General features: G+C 43.0%; 1 protein-coding gene across 5 annotated transcripts in view; it reads left to right on the top strand.

Moving 5' to 3' along the window:
* Positions 1-26,578, top strand: part of BABAM2 (BRISC and BRCA1 A complex member 2) — a 201,928-nt gene that overhangs the window by 60,110 nt on the left and 115,240 nt on the right. For all 5 annotated transcript variants that reach the window (XM_077341574.1, XM_077341567.1, XM_077341539.1 and 2 more), the window contains exon 7: positions 18,355-18,464. In XM_077341574.1, coding sequence (XP_077197689.1) covers positions 18,355-18,464 — 110 coding nt within the window. The remainder of the gene's footprint in view (positions 1-18,354; positions 18,465-26,578) is intronic.

Here is a 26,578-nt window from a genome sequence, read left to right as displayed (position 1 = left end):
CAACTCAATGGACAGTACTGGTGCCCAAAAACCACACAGACACATGCAGCATTTTAATTTAGCATGGTTGAGGCTGCAGCTTTTATTGTAATACAAATGAGCATGGGCAAACCACATGTGAGAGGACAGATCCTTAAAACCACTCCTCACCGACCTGCAGTCAGCAGACCACAGACCCTTGGGGAGGAGAACCCACCAGCAAGCCTGCCTGCGGATTCCAAATGACACACCTGTCAAGCTCTCCCTACCTGTCAGGCCCGCCGGCCTACCAGAAAGGTGAAGCTAAGGAGAAGCCCACAGGTGTCAGCCTCTGTTGAGGTCCTCTTCAGCCACCTCACCATGTGCAGCAACCATCTCCATGCCAGGGAAGGCACTGCTGCATCTGCACACGAGCAGCCTCATAAGGAGGCTCCTAAAAATAGGCAAAGTCTGCCCAAAGACTTCCCCTACCCCAAAAGGATCTGACTCCAAACAAAAAATGCAGCTGTGACAAAGAAAGCAATAATCAAAGACACTGAAAAAACAGGGAGGGAGGGTGGGAGCCACGAACCTTGGCAGTGTGGGTGGCAAAGGAGGCCAGAGACTTGCTCCAGTCTTCCTTTTAAGCCTATAGATCAGCCAGGCCGCCCCTACTGCTGGCCTAACCTGTACTCAGACAGCCTCCTGCATTCACGCTTGGCCAAGCTGTACTCAGCCAAGATGAGACCTGTGCTCCCTGTTCTTTGTTCTGCCAGTGCCCTCCCCACTCGTGCAATGGCGATCACAGGTCCAAGTAAGTGGGACCCATTGTTGGACATAGCAGTAAGTATTCTTGGAGACTAGTTGTAGCATTGCAGACTGTACATAGCCAAAATCAGTCCCATGCAATAGTGGCCATATCTATTGAAAGACTGATACACGACTAAAGACAGGCATTTGACCCTAAGTGATTCTGAATCACTACTTAGATATGCATAGAACTGCCATGATTACTGCAGCATCGCCATTCAAGACCAAAGCTAGGATGCATCAATGTTGCTTCCTTGGTGACGTCTTAGATTTCTGCAATCCCAGCAGCCCAGAAAAACTGGGGAACATCATGCATTCTTAGATATACCCATGCCCTGTTCACATTACTGTTTGTGAATGCTGAGGAGATCACATATAGGTTTTCATGTAGGTAACCACATGTACAAAAATCTCATTTTTCCAAATGCGTGCACTATCCTGAAATAGCTATCAGCAAAAATTTTACGATATTCCTTGTAGCAGATTCTCCCCCTGATTAATCAGTGACCTTATTCTGGTTAGAATTTCTGCCAAGATCTATCTTGCTAATATATGTATAAAGTCTAGAGCATGTGAGACATCTTCAGAGTGTTAAGTTAAAAAAATGTTTAGGTAATATTGTGGACATTATTTGTCTAACAACATCAAGTGCTTTGGTCTGATATGTTGGGTTGTCTCTCTTTTTTATGTCACACTGTAAAACAACATTTACTTTCAAATAGTATGTGATATTACTAGAACAGCCTTTGTAGTAAAAAGTCTCACTGGCTGCATACTTTGACCAATGATCACTGGACTACTTGATGAACCACTGAAGATTGTATAAAGATAGCTTCTTCTGAATAATCTTTTTAAATAGAATTTATTGATTGCTTAAACTACTGAGAGAGAGGGGTCTGATAAGAAACCAGTCCCTAGATGCTCATGTGGTTTGTTTATATTGAATGGCACACAATGCAAGAACTGATAAGTAATGCAGCACTTGAAATGAGGCAAGGAAATGGACTTAAAATTGAAAGTTGCATTTTATAATTCTATCCAAAAGGAGTGTTTTCCTGGGCAGTTTTCCTGGGCAGTTTTCCTGTGCACTTTGTATTTGTGCCCAGATGTAAGTGAAAACACTCAATATTTTGTTTTGCATGTGCCACAGCATTGTGATGGCCTTCCCATGGGGATAAATGCAGGGGGAAGTTAACCAAAAGTGGCAGCAGCCAACAGTTTATGATGTGAAAATAGTACATTTTGTTGTGAGAAAGCACAGACTTGTACAGTCTCATGGAAAAGATTAGAAAATGAAAACCACCATTAAACTCCTCTGCATTTTGATTGGACAGCTGAAATGGAAAAGAAATACACTTGGATACAGCATGCGCTCTTAAAATATTACAAGAAAAAATGTGGTAGAAAATACATAAAGATGTTTTTTTCAAAATCTTAAAGTGAATGGAGTATGCATAGAAAGTGCTACTTTGACTAATGGCAAGTTTGTGAATTATTATTAATAATAATAATAATAGTCATAGTCATTCTTGTTAAAATGGCTTCACACGCCAAACCTGTATTCTCTGGATTCCCCAACATGTTTGCTTTAATTTCACATTAAACCTACAAACTACTTAGGAAAATGTTCATCTTTTCGTACAGGTTTATTGTCTCAAGTGCAGTGTCATCACTTAGCAAATAATAATATAGACAAAATACACTAGGACTGTCTTGTGAGACATGGACATAAGACAACAAAGTTGATCTTACTATGCTTCCATCATGACATGAAGGCATTGATAACTTACTGTTCCATGATGCAAATACACATTCCCATAGACAAGCATAAAAACCTATGCCCAGTATGTTGTTTTTGTGTGTGTGGTCTTTTCCATGATGCCGATAAAACTCTTGAAAAGAAGAGTAAAATTAGCAGGTTTACATGAAAAACTAAATGGCATTAGGATAAAAGGCAAATTTCTGATATAGGGGACAGGAAAGATGTGAGGAATTCAATTGGATCACATCAGTCATTAGTTCTTCAGAGTATTCAGGGGATGCATATTTTGTACAGTTGGAACTGAAAGAGTGTAAGTAAGGTTGTTCACACAGCATGGAAAATATTTAGCCGTGCTCCAGTCAATTTTGGTTTTATTTTCTTTGTCTGACAATAAGCTGGTCACAGTTACTTGCAGTGTATTCCTCAGCAAAGTGAAACCAGTTTATTTGAATCAGTGGGATTAGAAAGGTGTAACTCTGTTAGGAGGGCACTGTCACTGTGTCATATGCTGTTTTAACAAAATGTGATGAAACAATGTTCTCTTAAAAAAATAATTTTTGAATCCTATTCATCCCGTGGATATTTATCTCATTACATAATTTCTAGTACAGTTGTTTAATTAGTTAACTAGTTGGTCTTTCAAGGCTCAAAAAAGGGAATTAAGATGTTCATATACATAGGAATAACAGGGAAAATCCACTGTGAAGCCCTCCTGCTCAAGATTTCTCATCAGCTGTCATTCATTTTAATATTATTTGTATGGGAAAAATTTGCAGTGGCTGATTTGCACAATGTGAACATTTACCCCCTTGTGAAAGCTAGGAAATTAAGCTTCTAATGGACCAGAGGTCTGACTGTCTATAACAGTGAAGTCATAAACTGCCCAAATAAGGGGAAGTTAGGAGGTGTTATGAGTGACCTGGCAACTTGGGCACACATAGATGATAACCCATAAAATCATAGAGGGGCCATCTAGTCCAACCCTTTCAGCTTCCTTATACTGAATAAGTTCTGTCAAGGTCAGTATTAATTGCTCTGCTCCAGTAGCAGTTCTCCAGAGTCTCAGAGGTTTTTCCCATCATCTGCAGCTTGAGGCTTTTATCTGGAATTGCCGGAAATAGGAATCTTCTACATGCAGAGTAGACACTCTATCATTGTGCTTCAGGAGCGAGAGAAGTTAGAACCCAGCTTGTGAAGACACAAGAAGAGGAGGAAGTTGTATCTTAAACTTTTGGAATGAGGGTTTAAGGCTTCGGCACCGGATGTCAGGGATGCCTGGAAAGTAGGACAATGCAAGGCAGCTCTTACACCCAGCAATTCACCTTACTCCATCCCATTTTGCCAGTACATCTTTTATTTACTCAAAGACTTGCAGCAAGCTGAACACTCCAATTCCTGTTGCCCCACCTGCATGCCCCGGCAAGAATAGCCATAGAGAAGCCAGTCATGTTTGAATCTGGGAACATTCCTTGTGGTGTTGCTACCATAGCAGCACATAAAAGGCAAGTAAGATCCATACCCAGAATCTGCATGCCCTCAGCTCCTTTTAATTAATATTCTAATGTATATAATAACTGGCAGCATTTTGCAGTCTGGGCTAACGGATAGTACTTATCTCTAGGGACTATCAAGAAAAGTTGATTATTCAACACCACATTTCTTGGCATTCAATGATGCACTGTCCATCATTGCAGGGTTTTCGGAACACTGAGCACAGAGATGTATTTTAAAGATGTGTATAAAAGATGTGTATAAAAGTCCCATATATTTTTAGTGATTTTTATTAACAGTTTTTGATGATTATTTTTACTTAAGAAAACTGTGAAAGTGAGATGGAAATAATGTCGCTTTTCAGGCTCCATGTGGCTAGACAACCTAATAGGCATGCAAAATATGTTTTGTGATCTCAGCAAGAGTTTTTCTAATATTATTTGGGAATGACTTGAACATAGCCTTCATTTCGTTAAAGAGAATATTTATGGGCAAGGGATAGGATCTTCCAGCATATCCCCCAGATAATGTTATGATTGGCAAAGGCAAATCTGCTGTTGATTCATGGCCACAAAGAAATCTAACTGGCTTCAGCCAGAGCTAGGGCCTTCTCTGCCTTGATTCCTGCCTGGTGGAATGAACTACTGGTTGAGATCTGGGCTCTGATGGAGCTGATGCAGTTCTACAGGACCTGCAAGGTGGTGCTCTTCCACCAGGCCAATGGTTGAGGCCAGGATAAAAAATAAGAGAAACTATGGACCTCACTATCTTCACCTCCCACCTATCCCACTACTGTTCTCTAAATACAACTGAATGAGCCCCGCATAGAAAGATCTCTCACCATAGAATCACAGAATCATGGAAGGGTTCTCATGGGTTATCTAGTCCAATCCCCTGTGCTGTGCAGGACACTCACAACCCTATTGCTCATCCACTGTAACCTGCCACTCCCTTGAACCTTCACAGGATCAGCCTCTCCGTCAGATGGTGATCTACCCTCTGTTTAAAAATTTCCAAAGATGGAGAACCCACCAGAAGGACAGAAGGAGCTTAAACATGCTGCTTCCACTTATTGGGAATTCCAAAATAAAACAGGGATTCCATCTATTTTTTTCTCCCTCCCCCGTGTTGCTTTCAGATATCTGATGGATTGTTTCCTTAGATGCAACTGAGGTACTGGTGGAAGCTCCTTTTTCCTATCTCCCCTTGCAGTGCCTTGTGAACTCAAAAAGGTGATATTAGACCAGGGGTAGTCAAACTGCGGCCCTCCAGATGTCCATGGACCACAATTCCCAGAAGCCCCTGCCAGCGAATGCTGGCAGGGGCTTCTGGGAATTGTAGTCCATGGACATCTGGAGGGCCGCAGTTTGACTACCCCTGTATTAGACATAGAGGGTTATATTAACAAAAAGACATGATGGGGTTGGTTGACGTGAGGAAGAAAGTAAATGCTAGTTTCTATGAAGACAAATGCAGAGGAGGGCAGTAACCATTTGGTTCCACTTTCAGGAGGGAGAATTTGGATAGTTCTTAATATCCACCCATTCCTAGTTGAAATGGGTTTAATAGTAAATAATTTTTCCTTCTTTACTATCAGGGTTTAAAAAAAACACTTAAAACTACCTCTATATTTTAACTTATGCACATCAATGACCTGAAGAGGACTGAACAATGCTTTTAAGTGGCATGTGTGAATTCATCTGAAGTCCAATTGATCAGAATGACACTTGCTTCTATGTAATCAGACTGTTGTCATGAACCTGACAGCTTGGTTCCTGACAACTGTCCCAAAAAAAACTTCATGCCTCTCTCCCAAGACGGGCTTCTTTTAAACTCTTGCGTACACAGGACAGTTCAAAAAAGTTGCTGATGAAAATGTAAACAAATATGCATGTCTGAATTGTATTAAATTTAAGAACTGGATGTTAATTGTGTGGAGGGAGCACTATAATTCAATTTGGCAGGTAAGTACTTGCTTATTTCCCAATAATAAATAGCAGTTGCCTTTAGGCAAGGTTGGATTGCTGCTTTCAGTAACATTGTACTTGCAGTTATTCATCTCCTGGTTCTTTTATATGTGTAGGTTCTGTTCAGGCTTCTGTCAACTTCCCAGGATCTCTAATGGAAAGGCAGTCTACTGCCCTGGCATCCAAGAGCTACCCACAGTCTCCACAGGAAGATTCTTTCACACTGTGTAAGGAAGCTGTTGTGCAGGAATTACAACAGCTACTGTGAGACAAATTTCACTTTGATGCATGAGATACACTGAACAGGAAAAAGACAGCTAAAGTGCTAGCATTTATTTAATGTCACCTGAAGCTCAACCCCTTGAAGATGGAGGTCTTGTGACTGAGGAGGAAAGGACCAGATGAGGAAGTGCGCCTCCCTATTCTTGGCAGGGTGCAGCTTCACGATGCTCACCCTGTCAAAAATTTGGTAGTGACCTTCAACTCCTCCGTATCCATGGAGGCACAGATTACCAGAATAGCTTGCCAGGCATTTTCCCATCTACATCAGGCTAAGCTGCTAGCGCTTTACCTGGCCCCAGAACACCTAGCTCACTCTATGTGGGCCTTCCCTTAACTGTGACCAGAAAACTACAGCTTGTTCAGAATGCAGCTGCTTGGGTCCTTACGAGGACCCCAGGAGAGCCCACATACAACCTGTTCTCCAGCAACTGCACAGGCTGCCAGTTGAATTCCGGATCTGTTGGTTTTAACCTTTAAGGCCTTACACAGTCTGGGACCTGTGTACCTGAGGGGCCATCGGTACCCCAAAGATCTCTTTGGTGTGCCCGGCCTCGACCTTAGTCAGGGCCTTTTTGGCCCAGGCCCCAGCCTGATGGAATGAGCTGTCATCAGAGTTCCAGGCCCTTATAGAGCTCCCAAAGTTCTGAAGGCCCTGCAAGATGGCATTTTTCCACCAGGCATTTGGTTGAGGCCAAGGTTGCATGATTACTATCTGGAAGGATCCCTCTGCTACCTCCCCCCCCCACACACACACACACACACATTCTGCCTGAGGCATTCCCCTGTCATCAAAGCCAGGCCAATTATTCTATCGTGATTGGTTTTAACATCAGGCTCACAAGACAGTTTATCTGTAGTATTTTAGTTGAATTATAAGATTTTAAAGTATTGTACAAGATTATTTTTCTTGTTGTAAGCCACCCTGAGACCTTTTTGGAGAGGGACAGTCTAAAAATTCAAGGAATAAAGAAATGTCTAATTACTATTGTGTAGACTAGATTTTTACTGAGCAGAGATGTAAGTGCAGGACTTTGTAGGAGAGACACTTTTTCTTGGAATTGTCCTTGAGTCAGATCTGCAGTTGTGAGCTGGGAGTTCTGTGTTCCCTGCCTCCACCCTTGCCAGCCCAATTTGGATCAGAACTGTGGGGAAGCACTATTTTCTCAATCCCAAACAACCCCAGTCAGTCTCTATTAGCCCTGCTGGGAATATAAGTACATTTGAATTTGCTCATGTGAATCAGATAGTGACTCCCTGGGGCCATTTCAGGTCAGGCAAATGTTACATGGAGGGGGGAGGCATAAGCCCCTCTCTTTGCTGAAACACAGAACTCTCTGATAACATAGTGAATTCCAGCTTGGGAAATTCCTGGAGATTGGAGGGAATTGGAGGAGTTGGAGGAGGAAAATAAGCCTTTCAAGCATGTGATGCAATATAATTTTCCTACTTAAGTTGCCATTTCCTCCAGAAGAAACTCCCTGTAGTGTGGAGAAGAGATGCAATTCTGAGAGGTCTCTAGGCTCCATCTGGAGGTTGGCAACCTTACTCACTGACCACATGTGTCAACCTTACTGAGGACATAACTGAGGAAAATGTACAATGTGGAGAGAGATGCAACAGGAAGAAACTTGTTAATTTTTCTAGCAGTTTTGCTATTATTTGTAGGAGAGCCTAAATCTTATTCCTGGGTGGATATTTCATAAGCTTGCACAAAGGCTTCCGGTTCCCAAAGTGGGTGGTAAACCCCCCCCTGGGTGCGGTGCGAGAATCCAGGGGGGGATGAGAAATTTGGGGACAGTAGGGGAGCAGCAGTTTGACTCTTCCTGCTACAGCTGCATTTTTAGAAAGAGATGTTCCAAGGTGGTTTGCCATTGCCTGTCTCTGGGTAGTAGCAACCCTGGACTTCCTTGGTGGTCTCCTGTATCAGTGCTGACCAGGGCCAACCCTGCTTAGCAACAGCTTCAGAAGGTAGCCTGAATGAAATCATGTACCTGCTGAGCTACTTCCTCTACTCAGACTCTGACCTTCCCAAGGTCTACTCCAGATCTCCAGGAATTTCTTAACCTAGATTTGGCAACCCTTCCCCAAAAGTCTCCATATTTGGGAGCCTGGAAAAGCCTCTCCTGCTTGCTTCTGGTCATGGGATTTTCCATTGCTTGCTTCTCTCTCCTTCTTTCCCCATCTGTCTTTCTTCCCAGTGAGAACTGAAGTAGCTTTTACAACTTACTTTTACAAATAACTCCCCCCCCCGAGCTAAAATATGGCTGCTGCAGAACATCAGTGTAGGCAATATAGTATGTTTTGGATTTGCAGTGGTTGTATCATGAGGGAAGAGGTGTGTGTTCATATGGGTGAGGGGGATGAGGGATGTGGCCTGGGAGCCAAGGGGATTGTAGCCCCAAAAGGTTTGGGAGCCACTAGATTAATAAACTGTTTCTAGAATTTATTTTAGCCAGATGATATTTCTGTGGTGAGAATTAGCCACTAACAGTTATAATGCAGGGTTTTTTAATTGTGCCTTTTCAAATTCTACAGGCTTACTTATTGAAAAATCAGCCTATCATGTAATCCTTAATTGGTGATGGTTTTCTGTAGTGATCGCAAAAGCTGTTGTATAATCTTTTACTAATACTAGCAAATGAGTAATGAATGTCCTGTAAGTTCAAGCGGTGTTCACAATTAGAAAAAGAAGTATGGTTCATTTTTACCTTTAATAACAGGGCAGCTTCTCTTGAAAAATATACACGTGATAGAGAATTATGCAATACATGCTGGCTAGAAGTATTTATTTCTGGTAATTTTACCAAGGTGGCTGTTTTTCTCAGTAGAAATTTAATAGGGTCCTCAGTTCTGCAGAAGTGGCAAAGCTATACGCCAGATCTCAACATTGGAATTAAGTGCCATGCTGGATGAAATTATTTCTCTGGGCTTGCATATAGCCATCATGGTAAACCAAACTGTGGTGTACCATGTTTCACTGTATATTTAACAACTGCTGGAATGGAAATGTGAATCCATCCTTAATTTATTTTACATTTCCTTCAGTGCACAGAAAGTTATCTCTGTTGTATATTTATATGACTTGTTTAGTTGTACATTTAGTTGTACATTTATATTACTTGAAGAGACACCTGATGAAAACAGCTTTCTGAAAGACACAATAGCAGTGTATAGAAATGACAGAAAAACCATGGAGTTTCATCTGTCAGTGGAAGACAGTGATGGTTGTGGGTCTTCCCTACATTCTCCTTCCCCCAGGAGCCCCTTTCAATTCAGCAAAGTTGGGACACTTGTGGAATACTATCCACTCAGGTCAGTGCAGTGCAGAAATGCAGTGAAGAGGAGGAAGGATGCAAATCTATCAGTGAAGGGAATCAACTTTGCCAGGGTTTCAAGGGACTGTTGAGGAGAGGAGAGGAGGAAAATACATTCATGCAAGGATCTAGCCTTTTATTCCCAGAAAAACTGTATTTTTTTCAGGGCCATTCTAAGAATACAATTGAGAAGAAGTTCCATCAAATCAACTTGAATAGGATTCTGAGTAGACCTGTTTAGGATTGCTCTCTCAGTTTCTATTACCCCCAGAATGACAAAGCTATCTCCAATGCTGTCCAATAACATGAATCTAGAAATTTTCATAATCACGAGGAAATAAAGGGAGAATCTGTGTTGGGAGTATAATAAATATGCAATATTGTGCTTAATTCAAAGCTAGATTCATGCAACATCATAGAATCATAGAATCATAGAGTTGGAAGGGGCCATACAGGCCATCTAGTCCAACCCCCTGCTCAACGCAGGATCAGCCCAAAGCATCCTAAAGCATCCAAGAAAAGTGTGTATCCAACCTTTGCTTGAAGACTGCCAGTGAGGGAACAAGATGAAAAGCACTGGTCCCAGTATAGATCCCTGAGGGACCCCACTGCTCACATCTCTCTACTGTGAGAACTGACCATTAATTCCTACTCTCTGCTTCCTGTCTTTTAGCCTATTATTATTAGAAGAAGAGTTGGTTTTATACTCTACTTCTCACTATCTGAAGGGGTCTCGAAGCAGCTTATGATCACCTTCCCTTCCTCGCCTCTCCTCACAACAGACGCCCTGTGAGATAGGTGGGGTTGAGAGACCTCTGAAGAACAGCTCTGTTAGAACAATTCTAACAAAACTATAAATAGCCCAAGGTAACCCAGCTGGCTGCATGTGGAGGAGCCAGGAGTCAAACCAGGCTCTTGAGGCTGACACTCTTAACCACTATATCAAACTGGCTCTCAGATTTCTGATGTTCCCAAAGAGCTTTCAGTATAAATATATGCCCACAAATGATATAAAATGTGAATAATTAGTTACCTGAAATATGTTTTCCTCTTTGTTCTACATTTTAGGAAGCAGATTCCTTTCCTTAAATACTCTGACCATTTATGGGCACTGGAAACCCAGAGCATCCTAAAGCATCCAAGAAAAGTGTGTATCCAACCTTTGCTTGAAGACTGCCAGTGAGGGGGAGCTCACCACCTCCTTAGGCAGCCTATTCCACTACTGAACTACTCTGACTGTGAAAAACTTTTTCCTGATATCTAGCCTATATCGTTGTACTTGAAGTTTAAACCCATTACTGCGTGTCCTCTCCTCTGCAGCCAGCAGAAACAGCATCCTGCCCTCCTCCAAGTGACAACCTTTCAAATACTTAAAGAGGGCTATCATGTCCCCTCTCAACCTCCTTTTCTCCAGGCTGAACATTCCCAAGTCCCTCAACCTATCTTCATAGGGCTTGGTCCCTTGGCCCCAGATCATCTTCGTCGCTCTCCTCTGTACCCTTTCAATTTTATCGATGTCCTTCTTGAAGTGAGGCCTCCAGAACTGCACACAGTACTCCAGGTGTGGTCTGACCAGTGCCGTATACAATGGGACTATGACATCTTGTGATTTTGATGTGATGCCCCTGTTGATACAGCCCAAAATGGCATTTGCCTTTTTTACCGCTGCATCACACTGCCTGCTCATGTTTAGTTTACAATCCACAAGTACCCCAAGGTCTCGTTCACACACAGTGCTACCTAGAAGCGTATCCCCCATCCAGTAGGCATGCTTTTCATTTTTCTGACCCAGATGCAGAACTTTACACTTATCTTTATTAAATTGCATCTTGTTCTCATTTGCCCATTTTTCCATTGTGTTCAGATCTCGTTGAACTCTGTCTCTATCTTCCGGAGTATTTGCCAGTCCTCCCAATTTGGTGTCATCTGCAAACTTGATGAGTAGTCCCTCCACCCCCTCATCTAGATCATTAATAAATATGTTAAAAAGTACCGGGCCGAGCACCGAACCCTGAGGTACCCCGCTACTCACCTCTCTCCAGTCTGATGAAACACCATTGACAACAACTCTTTGAGTGCGGTTCTCTAACCAATTCCCTATCCACCTAACGATCTGAAAATCCAGATTGCAGTCCTTCAACTTATCCATCAGAACATCATGGGGAACCTTGTCAAAAGCTTTACTAAAATCCAAGTAAATGACATCAACCAAATTTCCCCGATCCAGCAAACCTGTTACTTGGTCAAAAAAGGAAACTAGGTTGGTCTGGCAGGACCTGTTGGAGACAAATCCATGCTGACTTCCTTGGATCACCAAATTGTCCTCCAGATGTTTGCAGATCGCTCCCTTTAATATCTGCTCCATTATCTTCCCCACAACAGAGGTCAGACTCACTGGTCTGTAGTTTCCCGGGTCATCCTTCCTCCCTTTTTTGAAGATCGGAATAACGTTTGCTCTTTTCCAGTCCTCCGGGACATCTCCAGTCCTTAAAGAGGTTCCGAAGATGATGGACAAGGGCTGTGCAAGTTCTCTGGAAAGTTCTTTGAGTACTCTCGGGTGCATTTCATCTGGACCAGGGGATTTGAACTCATCCAGTGCAGCTAAATGCCTCTCGACCACCTCTCTATCCATGTTAACCTGCCACCCAGACACTATCCTTTGGCTACAGCCATCTCTAGATGTGCCTAAACACTTTGACCTGTGGGAAAAAACAGATGTAAAATAGGCACTAAGCCTTTCTGCTTTCTCTGCATCTTTCGTTAGAGTTTGTCCATCCGCACCCAACAGCGGGCCTATTGCCTCCTTTACTTTACGTTTGCTCCTCACGTAACTGAAAAATCTTTTCTTGTTACAATGGGCTTCCCTGGCCAATCTTAGCTCACTCCCATCATCTAATTTCATTGTTGCAATTGCCAACTATATTCCAGGAAATCTTACGTGATACAAAAATTCTCTTTTGTAAAAGTTTGAGAAATAGTGATATCGCCTTAATACCTGGTCTTTCAAATTTTGCAAATTTTAAAGGAATAAGAACACTGGTTATACTCCAGATACGAGAGGAAATGAATTATAGCATACCAGTGCAGAGCAGATGTTTTGGTTGGACAGGCTGTTAACACCATGACTCATAATAAATCCTCACTTCCAGTAAGTTCCCAGTTTTCAGTTACAGTAGGTAGTAGGATGTAGAAAAACAATGTCTTTATGTTTTGTGCTTTGAATGTGTTTTGGCATTAATAGTTGCCAGGAATCCTTTTTTTTTTTAAGGATGGGTTATTGTTTGGTGATTTAGCAGGGCAACTAAAAAGTAAATTGTAAATGATATTCTGAACTTTATATCAATAGAATGAATGAAAACTGGCATTTTGTTTAAATAGTGCTACTCAGTATAGCGTGGAAGCATTGTACAGTGTAAACAGGGTAAGAGGACCAGCCAAATCATCATTTTTTAAATGAATTTTGTGGAGGTTATCTGTTTTTCTTTGAATAATGCTTAATAAATAAAAGTGGGCCAAGTTCTGTTGTTCCTCAGTATGACAGCACATTCCAGAACACAGGAAAGAGTAGAACATGATAGTTTGGGTCCATGGGCTTCCAGTGCACATTGTCACATGCCTGAAGCTCTGAAGAGATACTTTCAGGTTAGAGTAGAAAGATATCAGCGGATTAGAGAGCAGTGGTCTAGCAGATTTTATGTTTGTGAACCATGTTCAGAGTCATTATTACCTCTGAATACCAATTGCTTAGAGACAAATAAGAGAGGATCTTGCTTGTTGTCTTGCCAAAAATATTTGGCCACTGTTAGAAACAGAATTATTTGTCTGTCTGAGCAGGCTGGCAAATAAAAACTTAAATAGGAAGCTGCATAATCTTTGGTTGGACCAGGCTGACTCCTCATATGCTCCTTAGCTCAAAAGTAATTCTTCACCTGGTTTGTGCATGTGTGTATGTGTGTATGTGTAAACCTAACAAGGAAGATGAAAAGTCTGAAAGGCATGATTAAATGGATTTGTTTTAAAGCTTTGCTTTCAAATAAGCAACTCTAACGCAACTTGCTAGAAACAAATAGGTTTTTGCAAGTTAGCCACCAAAGTTGACCAGCATTACTGAGACCTTATTCTTAGACTGCCCATTGTGAGGCTTCTATACCCCAAAGATGGTCTCCTTGGAACTGGCCTACTAGCCTCAGATATGGGAAGATTGTGGGAGTTTCAGCTCCTGGGTCCTTTTCCTTTCCCCGACTGGCACATTTCTACCCCTTCCTCCCAGTCTGAGTTCAGTCTGTTGCTTCCTACCTGGTAGGTGTGGTACCTTTCCCTTTATTGGATTCTCTAGCCTGTTTCTATTCTCCTCCCACCTGCTCCATCTGGGAGGGTATAAAAGGAAACAGAGAAAGGGAAGCCTTCCCTGCCTCTTTCTCCTGTTGCCTGTCACCTTGCTCTTTCCCCTTGCTGCTCAAGGCTATTTCTTAACCTCTCCCATTCTGGCCTACCCATAAGTCCAAGTTCAGCCTTGCCCCTCCCTGCTTCTCTCTGGCTCTGTGCCTGATTCTTGGCTGTGTCAACAAGATCTGTCTGAGTCCCAGCCTTGCATGGGTGTCCTTGCATGGCTGACCTCAGCTTGGACAGTCAGAGCAGGGTTGAGTAGGGACTGGGCATTGGCTGCTGATACCCATAAAACCATGCTGAAAGGTACTAAGTCTCCCCACTACTCCATTTAACACACAAACACACACAGAGCTCCAAGCAACTGGGTTGAAGTGGGAGCAGCATAATCTTCAGAAAACTTTTCTATCACACTAAATTATCACTGGTTTTGTTTTGGACAAATACGTTTCTCCTAACTTTTCAAAACTGATATATACCATCTCAGGTGCATAACTTGCTTCATGGACTGCACATAAGATTTAAATGAAATATGGTGTAACAAAAATATACTTTTTAACATTTAATACCATTGACTGCCCTGACCCGGATGGTCCAAGCGGGCCTGTTCTCATCAGATCACAGAAGCTAAGCAGTAGGCTCTGTGTTGCTGTGCAGAGGAAGGCAATCGCAAATCACCTCTGCTAGCTAGTCTCTTGCCTTGGAAATCCTATGAGGTCACCATAAGATTGCTATGACTTGGCAGCACTTTTCGTACACATTTGACCATGCTATAACCTCAGAAATCATCTGTAGAACATGTCATTAGTGTTGGGTTGTCTCCACTGCTGTAATACTAACTCATAATATTGGTTCCATGTAGCTCCTTGTTGGTAATTACAAAAGTTGTATAAATTCTTTGGTGTTTCCAAGCCTTTTTTTTTCCAGAGAAGCCCAAGTCTGAAGTAGGAATCTTCTACATGCAAAACATGTGTTGTACTGTTTAGCTGTGGAGCCTTGTACTTAGATTCAGATTACCTTTTTTGGCATAAAATTACAAAGCATAAAATGAAAATTTCAAACAATTCCACATGATCTATGGTAAAAGATTTTCATTTAAAATTGCCGGTAAAAACTTTGCTACTTTTATAATAGTTGCTGAGTCCCTCACATTTAGTATCATTTTAATCCAGTGTTTCTCATTAACACAGCTGAATTTCAATTTCTTCAGATAATTAGCTAATGGGCGACGATATACTTTAAACCTTACACTTATTCTCCAGGTCAGTGGTCTTCATGCTTTCAACCTAGGTGCTGAACGTGGGATCCACTGAGCTACAAGCACATGACAGGATGCTCTCTTGGTCCCATGTTCAGCAGAAAGGCAGTTCCGACCTTCCTAAGGTCAAAGTCAGAAACATAATTAGCAGAGAGTCATAGATAGCCATCACAAACTGAGCACCAAGAGATATACCATGGTGAAAGTTGAGTCAAGCGTTAGAACTATGGATGAATCCACACCATGGAGTGTTGCTTTACTTTTCTGCTGCTGCTCTTAGCATGTGTGAAAAGAGACAGGAGGCATGGCACTCTTGCTTACTATTCAGGTACACTAGGCCTTCCAAAATGCAACACAAATAACAACTTTATAAGGGCTCATCATGATACAACTGAGGGTCTAGGCTCACATGTTGAAGACTGCTGTTCCAGGACATTAGTAACACTGGAATAGTAGAAAGTTGTTGCATAGAGCTCTGCGCTCTACTACCACCAACCAGCTAAGGATCCCTGGCCCTAAAGAGGTCCGTCTGGTCTCGACCAGGGCCAGAACATTCTCTGTTCTGGCCCCTACCTGGTGGAACGAGCTCCCAGAGGAGATCAGGGCCCTGACGGAGCTTAAACGGTTCTGCAGGGCCTGCAAAAAGGAGCTCCTCCACCAGGCATTTGGCTGAGACCAGACGTAATCAACAGCGACCAAAGGGCCCCTGCTCCCCCCCACCCCCCCTCAGAATTCAATCAATAAGCCACCCCCCTCACAATACCATCAATAAGCCCTGGACCTGTTTGTAGTACTATATTGTTATACCGTTATATTGTGCTGTTATTTTGGTTACAATTATTAGTTATCAGTTATACATGTTACAGACTGTTTTATATATTGTTCTCTGTTATGATGTAAACCGCCCTGAGCCTCCGGGGAGGGCGGTATATAAGTATGATAGATAGATAGATAGATAGATAAATAAATAAATAAATAAATAAATAAATAAAATAGATACTTGTGACGCTGATTTCCAGACCTCCCTGTGCTGGCTAGCCTCCTGAGGTTCCAGCCCTGGAGGCCAGACTTGCGTGAACCCCCCGCCCACAGGCCACGTCTGAAGTTGGAGCAGGTGTCCTGACGCTCTCTGCAGAAAGGGAGGGAACTGGGGGGGGGACCCCAGCTTTGAAGACCCCCATGGCATCAGATGCCAAGCAGTGCACCTGTAGGTCTGCAGCCTGTCTGAATGCTGCAGCCACCCTTCCACTACCAGCACACAGAGCTTTGGAGGCAACATGGCAGGGTGAGGCTGGAAGGGGCTTGAAGACAGCGGCAGAGCCTTGACGCCTTGGAGAGAGTGGGGAGAGAGTGGGGAGGACAAGGGGCAGAGAGGCCAGTCTGTCATGGAAGTCTGTGTGCAGCTCCTGGTTGCATGTCTGTGAAATCTGCTGAGTGTTGTCCTGCAGACAGGACGCCAGAGAGTGAGGCAGGGCTATTGAAGCCTTGGGTAATCCAGGAGTGGGGAGGGAACAAGAGGGAAAGAGGATAAAAAGGGGGGATGGGGGCCATGGTGTGCGTGGAAAGAGAAAGGAAAAGGTGGAGGCGAGAGAAAATAGAGCTGAGAGAAAAGGAGGTGGAACAGAGGACAGAGGGCTGTTGGCTGAATGCTGGGGAGAAGGCCAGCGGGAGGAGGGCAAGAAGGGGCTAGCTCCTCTGAGGACTCTGACAGAACTTTGACAGCATTAAGGCAGGGCCCCTCTCAGCTTCATCAGGGGCAATTGTACCTGCTTAAAGAGCTCACAGTAAAGTCAAGTGACCCCCAGGGGGCATCACTGCACCTTTTGCCTATTGCCTTTTCTATTGCTGAAGCAATTGTGGCCCCCCACCAACAGGGGGCACTGACAATGCCTGACAGCTTGATGGAATGAGGGGTGACAAATTTCTTTAACCTTTGCTCAGCTAGTAGAAACTGGATGAGATTTTGCTCCCAGAATTGTTTTCTAAATCAGCAGGCCTAGCTTGCAGGAGAATATATACTTGGCTGTCTTTTGGAATGCTATTTTAGCTAAGCTTGAGGGAGTAGGATCCCTATAGCCAATGTTGATGTTATTTTTATGTCGAATTGACCTGATCTCAAGGCTAAAGGAAAAAGTCACTACTGCTTATGTAAACCATTGGAGGATGGGCAGGGGTGGGGGGGAGGCATGGAAGCAGCTTTTCAGAACCTGTCAGCAACTTTTGGAGTGCTGGCTTGGTGGTCCAGTGGGATGACGGGGGGGGGTGTGTGGAGACCACAAGTTATTGACTTGACCCATAAAGGCATTATCTCTCCCAACCTCCAACGGGAAGTTATTTAATCTTATGTAATTGTATTGTTCTGCGTGCAGGTACTTTTTTGGGATCCATCCCACCTGTGTCAATTTGTATTTCTATTCTTCTACAGTTGAATAAAAATCATAAAAGGTTTTCCAGCCTAGTAATGATTCTATTTGGGCATTGAATACTAGGCAAGCAACCCTAAAGGGCCAGATAAGGCCTTGGGCCATCAAGCTCTGTCACTTTTGTTACACCAACCAAAACAACAAAAAGAGTTACATTGTCATATAAAACATCTATATAATTGTCAGTGCTATTACACCTGATCTTTAGTGGCCATATACCAGTTGAGAACCTTTCCCTTATTTAAAAAAAAACTATCTAACCTTGATGATTGCAAAGAGCAGCTTGAAACTGTAATGGCCAAAAAAAATGCCGAATTGGAAAATATGATGCAAGTATAAATTAACCCAAATCCCTTGTTTTTCTAATTACCAAGGTTTTTTTTTAATGAGCTGACTCAAGTTTTGAGGGGAGCAATTTCTGCATAAGAATATTGTGACATGCCCACTAGCAGTAACTTGACATCTGCCATGTTCATGGCAATGACATGTAATTTATGTCAGCCACGTGCAACTAAAATATGCAAATCACTCACTGCTAATGCTGTATTTCCAATGTGACCCTCCGTTCTGAAAAGTTGCCTATAGACATTTTTAAAGAGTGAGAATTCCAGACTGCAGACCTAAACATGGCATTGTGCTCTCTCCTATTATTAGGATTACTATAAATCTCAAGTTGCCTTCTTTTATCTATGTGTGTTTCTAGGATGCAAGTGAAGACCCCGGTGAAGATGTTGCTCTTCTTTCAGTCAGTTTTGAGGATACAGAAGCTACTCAGGTTTTCCCCAAACTCTATCTATCTCCACGAATTGAACAGTAAGTGTAATACTTCACACACTGTTTTTCTATTTTCCTTATCTATAGCTTAACTTTCTGATGGTTTCTGTAGTTGTTTTGGGTAGGATGAAATCACTTTTTATTGACAGAAACCAGGTTAAAGAATTCTAGAGTTGGAAGGGTCCATACAGGCCATCTAGTCCAACCCCTTGCTCAATGCAGGATCAGCCTAAAGCATCCATGATGAAGTATCTGTCCAGTCACTGAAGACTGCCAATGAGGGCTGGTGCACCACCAAAATGTTTTTTCCCCTGATATCTGGGCAGTACCATTCTACACGTAGTTTAAATCTATTACTGTGCTGCCAACAGGAACCATTCTCTGCACTCCTCCAAGTGACAACCTTTCAAATACTTAAAGAGAGCAATCGTGTCCTCTCTCAAACTCTTCCTACTTATGATTGCTATAAGTAGCGAACGTGGTAGAGTCATGTATTGGTAATTCTATCTTTAAGTGCACAGACCTTTTAGAGCCAAGGCATCAGTAGCAGTCCTGTAAGCAGCCTGCACTTCCCTCAAATGACAGGAACCAGAAGTGGTATCAGCATCCTCTTAATTTGCTTAGTCTCCTTGAAGCCAGTGAGGCCAAGCCTGTGCTGACAATACTGGTTCATTGATTCATCTTGCCTTTCCTCATTAGATTGTTGCTGTTGTTAGGTGCGAAGTCATGTCCGACCCATCGTGACGCCATGGACAATGATCCTCCAGGCCTTCCTGTCCTCTACCATTCCCCGAAGTCCATTTAAGTTTACACCTACTGCTTCAGTAACTCCATCCAGCCACCTCATTCTCTGTCGTCCCCTTCTTCTTTTGCCCTCAATTACTCCCAGCATTAGGCTCTTCTCCGAGGAGTCCTTCCTTCTCATGAGGTGGCCAAAATATTTGAGTTTCATCTTCAGGATTTGGCCTTCTAAGGAGCAGTCAGGGCTGATCACCTCTAGGACTGACCGGTTTGTTCGCCTTGCAGTCCAAGGGACTCGCAAGAGTCTTCTCCAGCACCAGAGTTCAAAAGCCTCAATTCTTTGACGCTCGGCCTTCCTTATGGTCCAACTTTCGCAGCCATACATTGCAACTGGGAATACCATAGCCTTGACTAAACAAACTTTTGTTGGCAGGGTGATATATCTGCTTTTTAGGATGCTGTCTAGATTTGCCATAGCTTTCCCCCCCAGGAGCAAGCATCTTTTAATGTCTTTGCTGCAATCCCCATCTGCAGTGATCTTGGAGCCCAGGAAAATAAAATCTGTCACTATCTCCATTTCTTCCCCATCTATTTGCCAGGAATTGAGAGGGCCGGATGCCATGATCTTTGTTTTATTGATGTTGAGTTTCAAGCCAACTTTTGCACTCTCCTCCTTCACCCGGATCAACAGGCTCTTTAGTTCCTCTTCACTTTCTGCCATTAGAGTGGAATCATCTGCATATCTGAGGTTGTTGATATTTCTTCTTGCAATCTTGATCCCAATTTGTGACTCCTCTAATCCCACCTTTCTCATGATGTGCTCCGCATACAAGTTAAATACGCAAGGTGACAGTATACAGCCTTGCCGAACTCCTTTCTTAATTTTGAACCAATAAGTGATTCCATGCTCGGTTCTCACTGTTGCTTCTTGACGTCCATATAGGTTTCTCAAGAGACAAATAAGACGCTCTGGTATTCCCATCTTTTTAAGAACTTGCCACAATTTGTTGTGCTCCATACAATCAAAGGCTTTAGCATAGTCAATGAAGCAGAAGTAGATGTTCTTCTGGAACTCCCTAGCTTTCTCCATGATCCAGCGTATGTTGGCAATTTGATCTCTAGTTCCTCTGCCTCTTCGAAATCCTGCCTGTACTTCTGGAAGTTCTCGGTCCACATATTGCTGGAGCCTAGCTTGTAGGATTTGAGCATAACTTTGCTAGCATGAGAAATGAGTGCAATGGTGCGGTAGTTTGAACATTCTTTGGCATTGCCCTTCTTTGGGATTGGAATGTAAACTGACCTTTTCCAATCCTGTGGCCATTGTTGAGTTTTCCAAATTTGCTGGCATATTGAGTGTAGCACTTTTACTGCATCGTCTTTTAAGATTTTGAATAGTTCAACTGGAATGCTATCACTACCACTAGCTTTATTGTTGCTCAGACTTCCTAAGGCCCATTTGACTTCACATTCCAGGATGTCTGGCTCCAGGTCAGTAACTACGCCATCGTGGTTATCAGGGATGTTAAGCTCGCTCTTGTATAGTTCCTCTTTATTATTATGCCACCTTTTAAAAATATCTTCTGCTTCTGTGAGGTCCCTACCATTTTGGTCCCTTATCATACCCATCTTTGCATGAAACGTTCTCTTCATATCCCCCATTTTCTTGAAAAGATCTCTGGTCCTCCCTGTTCTATTGTTTTATTCTATTTGTTTGCACTGTTCATTTAAGAAGGCATTCTTATCTCTTCTACCTTTTCTCTGGAATTCTGCATTCAATTGGGTGTATCTTTCTCTTTCTCCCTTGCCTTTCACTTCCCTTCTCTCCTTAGCTATTTGTAAAGCTTCCTCAGATAGCCATTTTGATTTCTTGCATTTCTTTTTCTTTGAGATGGTTTTAGTTGCTACCTCTTGTACAATGTTGCGAACCTCCGTCCATAGTTCTTCAGGCACTCTGTCTATCGGATCTAATTCCTTAAATCAATTTTTGTCACCTCTACTGTATATTTGTCAGGGATATGATTTAGTTCATACCTGAGTAGCCTAGTAATTTTCCCTACTTTCTTCAATTTAAGCCTAAATTTTGCAACAAGAAGCTGATGATCTGAACCACAGTCAGCTCCTGGTCTTGTTTTTTACTGACTGTATAGAACTTCTCCATCTTTGGCTGCAGAGCACATAGTTAATCTGATTTCTGTGTTGACCGTCTGGTGATGTCCATGTGTAGAGTCGTCTCTTGGGTTGTTGGAAAAGAGTGTTTGCTATGACCATTGTATTCTCGACAAAATTCTACCAGCCTGTGCCCTGCTTCATTTTGTACTCCAAGGCCAAACTTGCCTGTAATCCCGGTTATCTTTTGGCTTCCTACGTTAGCATTCCAATCTCCCATGATGATAAGCACATCATTTTTGGGCGTTGCTTCTAGAAGGTTGGCGTTGCTTCTAGAAGGTGTTGTAGGGCTTCATAGAACTGGTCAACTTCATCCTCTTCTTCATCCTCCATACTTTTCTGCATCAAGACTTAGTTTCCTGTCTATAGTAGTCAGTTTCTGCAAAAGTATCATTTCAGGCTGCAGCTAGTAAATTTGTGTATCCAACAACATAAAAATCTTTGTTAATTGTTCATTGTGTACACAGATACTTCCCTTCCTGCTTTGTCCATTGTTCCTCATCAGGCAGTTTTGTCTGCTGCTTATGCGATCCTAATGCCTCAGGTATGACAGCAGAGTAAGATGGTTGAATTCTGTGCATTCAGGCAAGTTATTTGACCTAGGTTTCTTGCTGCAGCCTATCTGTGGCTCACAATGAGCACTAATAGTACTGTGAATAGCCTATTACCAGTCTTCTAATCTGCTTAGTCAAGGTTGAAGTATAAATCTGAGGAGGTGTGGGTGTGTCATCAGTCATGTTTTCTGCAAAGAGTAGAGCTCCTGCTTCTAGAATACTGGTTTGGATGCTAACTAAATTTTCCATTATTTTATCCATCTTCCTCTCTACTTGTTTTTGCCTTGATGTCATGCAGCTGCGGCAGTATGGATGGGGTGACAGAGTTGTATGTCCTAGAATATTGCAAAAATATCATAATTTTGCTTTTGTGGCACAGCTGTGATTTGCTGAGTGAGCATGATGCAAGGACAACCTGTATTTCAAATGAAAGCCATGTGTCATTAAACTTTTAACTCAGTGCTTAATGGGGGATAAAACTGAGCTGGGGAATAATGTGTTATGTGAGCTGGCCAATGAGAATAAAAAGAGACGTCTCCAGGTTTTGCTTTTTGTCTGGGAAACTGTAAGACTATTTGCTAAACTGTAATCTAGAATCTGCAATCTAATAAATCCAAGCATATGGCAGAATATTTCCCTTTAAAGTTGTTGTACAACGCAGTTAGCAAACAAACTTTCTAATAAACTAATTTTACTCCTAAAATGGAAGCAAATGAAAGGAAAAAGCCAACTGCTTTGTTAGATTTCTTCTTCCATTTTTGGCATTAAGTTCATCCCTTCTCCCCCACCCCTTTGTGCTTTGGTCTTGAATAGTTTGCTTAACAACTGCTTTAGGAGGACTTCAGGCTTACAAGTACCTTAAGTTAAAGATAAGTTTCCACATTAAAAAAATTCTTGCTTAACAAATTAAAATTTCAAAAGAAAAGGTTACAGATTGTTAACCTAGAAGGTTTCCAGTGCCCATAAATGGTCAGAGTATTTAAGGAAAGGAATCTGCTTCCTAAAATGTAGAACAAAGAGGAAAACATATTTCAGGTAACTAATTATTCACATTTTATATCATTTGTGGGCATATATTTATACTGAAAGCTCTTTGGGAACATCAGAAATCTGAGAGCCAGTTTGATATAGTGGTTAAGAGTGTCAGCCTCAAGAGCCTGGTTTGACTCCTGGCTCCTCCACATGCAGCCAGCTGGGTTACCTTGGGCTAGTTATAGTTTTGTTAGAATTGTTCTAACAGAGCTGTTCTTCAGAGGTCTCTCAACCCCACCTATCTCACAGGGCGTCTGTTGTGAGGAGAGGCGAGGAAGGGAAGGTGATCATAAGCTGCTTCGAGACCCCTTCAGATAGTGAGAAGTAGAGTATAAAACCAACTCTTCTTCTAATAATAATAGGCTAAAAGACAGGAAGCAGAGAGTAGGAATTAATGGTCAGTTCTCACAGTAGAGAGATGCGAGCAGTGGGGTCCCTCAGGGATCTATACTGGGACCAGTGCTTTTCATCTTGTTCCCTCACTGGCAGTCTTCAAGCAAAGGCTGGATACACACTTTTCTTGGATGCTTTAGGATGCTTTGGGCTGATCCTGCGTTGAGCAGGGGGTTGGACTAGATGGCCTGTATGGCCCCTTCCAACTCTATGATTCTATGATTCTAAATGACTGGGAGTTGCAGTGAGTAGTGAGGTGGCCAAGTTTGCAGATGACACCAATTAATTTAGGAAGGTTAAGACAAAACTAGATTGCAAGGATCTCTAAAATGATCTCTTGCAAAATGGGGGAATGAGCATTAATATGGCAAATGAAATTCAATGTGAACAAGTATAAAGTTATGCATACTGGGTTAAATAATTCCAACTTTGTATATATAGTGATGAGATCTAAGCTTGCACCGACAGACCAAAAATGGACCTTGTGGTGGTAGTGGATAGCTTGATGAAAATTTTGATCAAATGTGTGGCTGCTGTGAGAGAGGAAAATTCCATGTTGTCTGTAATTAAAACACAAGTAGAGAATAAAACTGCCACCACTATCATTTCCACTCTATCCTGGTACATACATTTATGGTGAGACTGAATTAGAAATATTGTATACAGTTCTGGTCACCACACCTCAAGAAGAAATTTGTTGCTGGCTTGCAGCGGCTAACAACAATAGTGAAAATGCATAAAACCCCACAGCCAACAATCCCAGTTAACCCCACCCCACCCCTACACCAGTCTGCCTAGCCTCCAGAGGTGATATTGTTAAGGAATGCAAGAGGAGGGGCAAGATCTTCTATGAGCCTGGCCTCATCCAAAAGCCTGGCGGAAAGAGCTCCATCTTGCAGGCCCTGTGGAAATGTATCAGCTCTGACAGGGCCCTTAGCTCTTCCAGGAGCTCATTCCATGTGGCTGAGACCTGGCAAACTTCCTGTGGGCCTGGGATCACCAGCTTATTTGAACCTGCAGAGTGAAGAAAGGAAAAAGACAGTTTCTCAGATAATTATACAATTTTATAACAAGAATAATTAGTCACTGTGGTGTTTATTTATTTTACTACTAGATTTAAAGCCCATTTTAAAATGAAATAAAATGGGCGCTAGATGGCTTCCCCCTTCCCCCCCCGAGAGTTGGAAGGGCTCCAGGGTAGGCAGGGATTGCGTGGGGCGGGTGAGCGAGGCGGTCCGCAGCGTCCATGGGGCCGAAGAAGACTTGCTGCCTCCGGAGGGTGGAAGGCTTCTGCGGGTCCGGCCGGGGATGTTGAGAAGTAGGCCTACCTGCATGCTCGTGGCGCGGCTCCGGAGTGGCCGGGAGCTGCGGAGACAGTGGGCTGCGGTCGGCTGTGAGGCGGGCAAGCATGTGGAGCGGTGTTGCGGCGGCGGGGCAGGCGCGGCGCTGGTGGGAGCAGCTCAGGCGCGTTGGTGGCACCGGCAGCATAGCGAATGCGGGGTGAGTGCGGGAATCCACGCAGCAAGGAGGTCGGCGGCGTGGCAGGGGGCAAGGGCGCCATCTTGGGTGGAGGCACGGGATCCAGTAGGCGGGTCGTGTGGGTCGCGGAGCGGCTTGGGCTCAGAGAGGCTGGGCGGGGATCGGGCCATCAACATTCCTGCCGTGGCGCATCGAGTCGGCGGCGGAGGAGGTCGGTGTTGGGCAGCGGAGATGGGGGGAAGCGGCTTGGCATGCCGCCGTTCTGAGAGGCAGCAGGGCGGCAGGGCCATTTTAATCCTAGGCCGCGGGGAGTCGTGATGAGGAGCGAAGGGCGATGGTTCATCGGCGGGAAAGGAACAGGGCAGCCGCGTCAAAGACGCGGCCGCCCTGCTCCTTTCCCGGCAGCGAACCATATGGGGACAGAGTGTGGGCAGGGAGTCCTGGTTGGGTAGGCACACTTCCTCACTTGGTCCTTTCCTACCCAGCCACAGGACCTCCGTCTTTGAAGGGTTGAGCTTCAGATGACTCTGCTTGAGCCATTTCGTCACTGCTTCCAGGCATCTGGCTAAGGTTTCTGGGGGAGAATTGAGGCAGTCATCTATCAGGAGGAAGAGCTAAATAAATCATACACTGTATTAAAAACAATAATCATAAAAGAATTACAAGTCATCCTAGGCTGATGTACATCCAGGCCATAGGCCATAAACCAAGAGCAAAGGGCTCATTCGCACACTTTAAATATCTACAGCAGGAGAGAAAGGGACACTCAGCTTTGCTCTCACAACCTGGTAGCCACCTTCTCACAGGAAGGGAGGATGAGATGTAAATGACTGACACGTGGATATGAACATGAAGTCTTTGAGCAGTAACATTAGGAATTGAGAGATTTTTAATTTTTCTTTAAGCAACACTGCCACAGATAGTACACACAGGAGTTGCATCTTTTCATGTTGATTAAACTAAACACTGAATTTTTATTTGACTCAGTCTGCTCAATTGTCTCCAAATTTGGTCAGCAAAATTAAGTTCATTTGAAGATGTTTTAGGAAGAGAACCAGTTGCAGAAATATAAATCCTATAAATCTTTGGAGAAGTATTTCCAGTAAATAGCCTTCTTTCTATTTCCAGTATATTATAGCATCCTCTAGCTTCCAGTATACCTCAATAAATAAGAGTACTGAAGGAGTGATCTGTCTCATAAAGTCACAGGGAAATAGAACAGTTTTTGTAAATTGTAGGGACCTATTAAACAGAGATCAAAATTCAAAATGTCTAAAAGATAACCACAGTCACTGATCAAACTTGAGGAGGGGTTGTTGCTGGTCAGTTAAAAGTGTTAATAAATGTTGACATCCTGTCTGATTCCCCAGTATTTTATATGCCAAATGCATGTTGATATGTTTTCCACACTGAACTCAGAACATTTTTTTGTTATCCCAATTATGATGCATCATTCTAATGAGATCATTGGCACAGGAAGATCAAGGGGATACCAAAAGGCATTTCACCTTTGTGCAATGAGTCTGCTTCAGAGTTGTTCACATGACCTCCATGCTGCAACTGATTTCCCTCCTGCATGCTTTAGCTATTTGACTTGGCGCAATTATGTATACTGATTTAGAGATAACAGAAAATTTCTATTGTTAATTAGAATCTGTGAAAAATTATAAATCCCAGAACAAGTATACTATGACCAGATATGTTTCACTCCGAAAGGATCATCTTTCGGTGCAGGAAGATGGAAGATTCTGGACTGAAACACACTGAACCCTAATACATTGGTTTTGG

Source organism: Paroedura picta, chromosome 1, assembly GCF_049243985.1.
Source record: "Paroedura picta isolate Pp20150507F chromosome 1, Ppicta_v3.0, whole genome shotgun sequence".
In the NCBI taxonomy this organism is placed as follows: domain Eukaryota; kingdom Metazoa; phylum Chordata; class Lepidosauria; order Squamata; family Gekkonidae; genus Paroedura; species Paroedura picta.
Note: the sequence above shows the minus strand (reverse complement) of the source record. Positions and strands in the feature narration are given on the sequence as shown.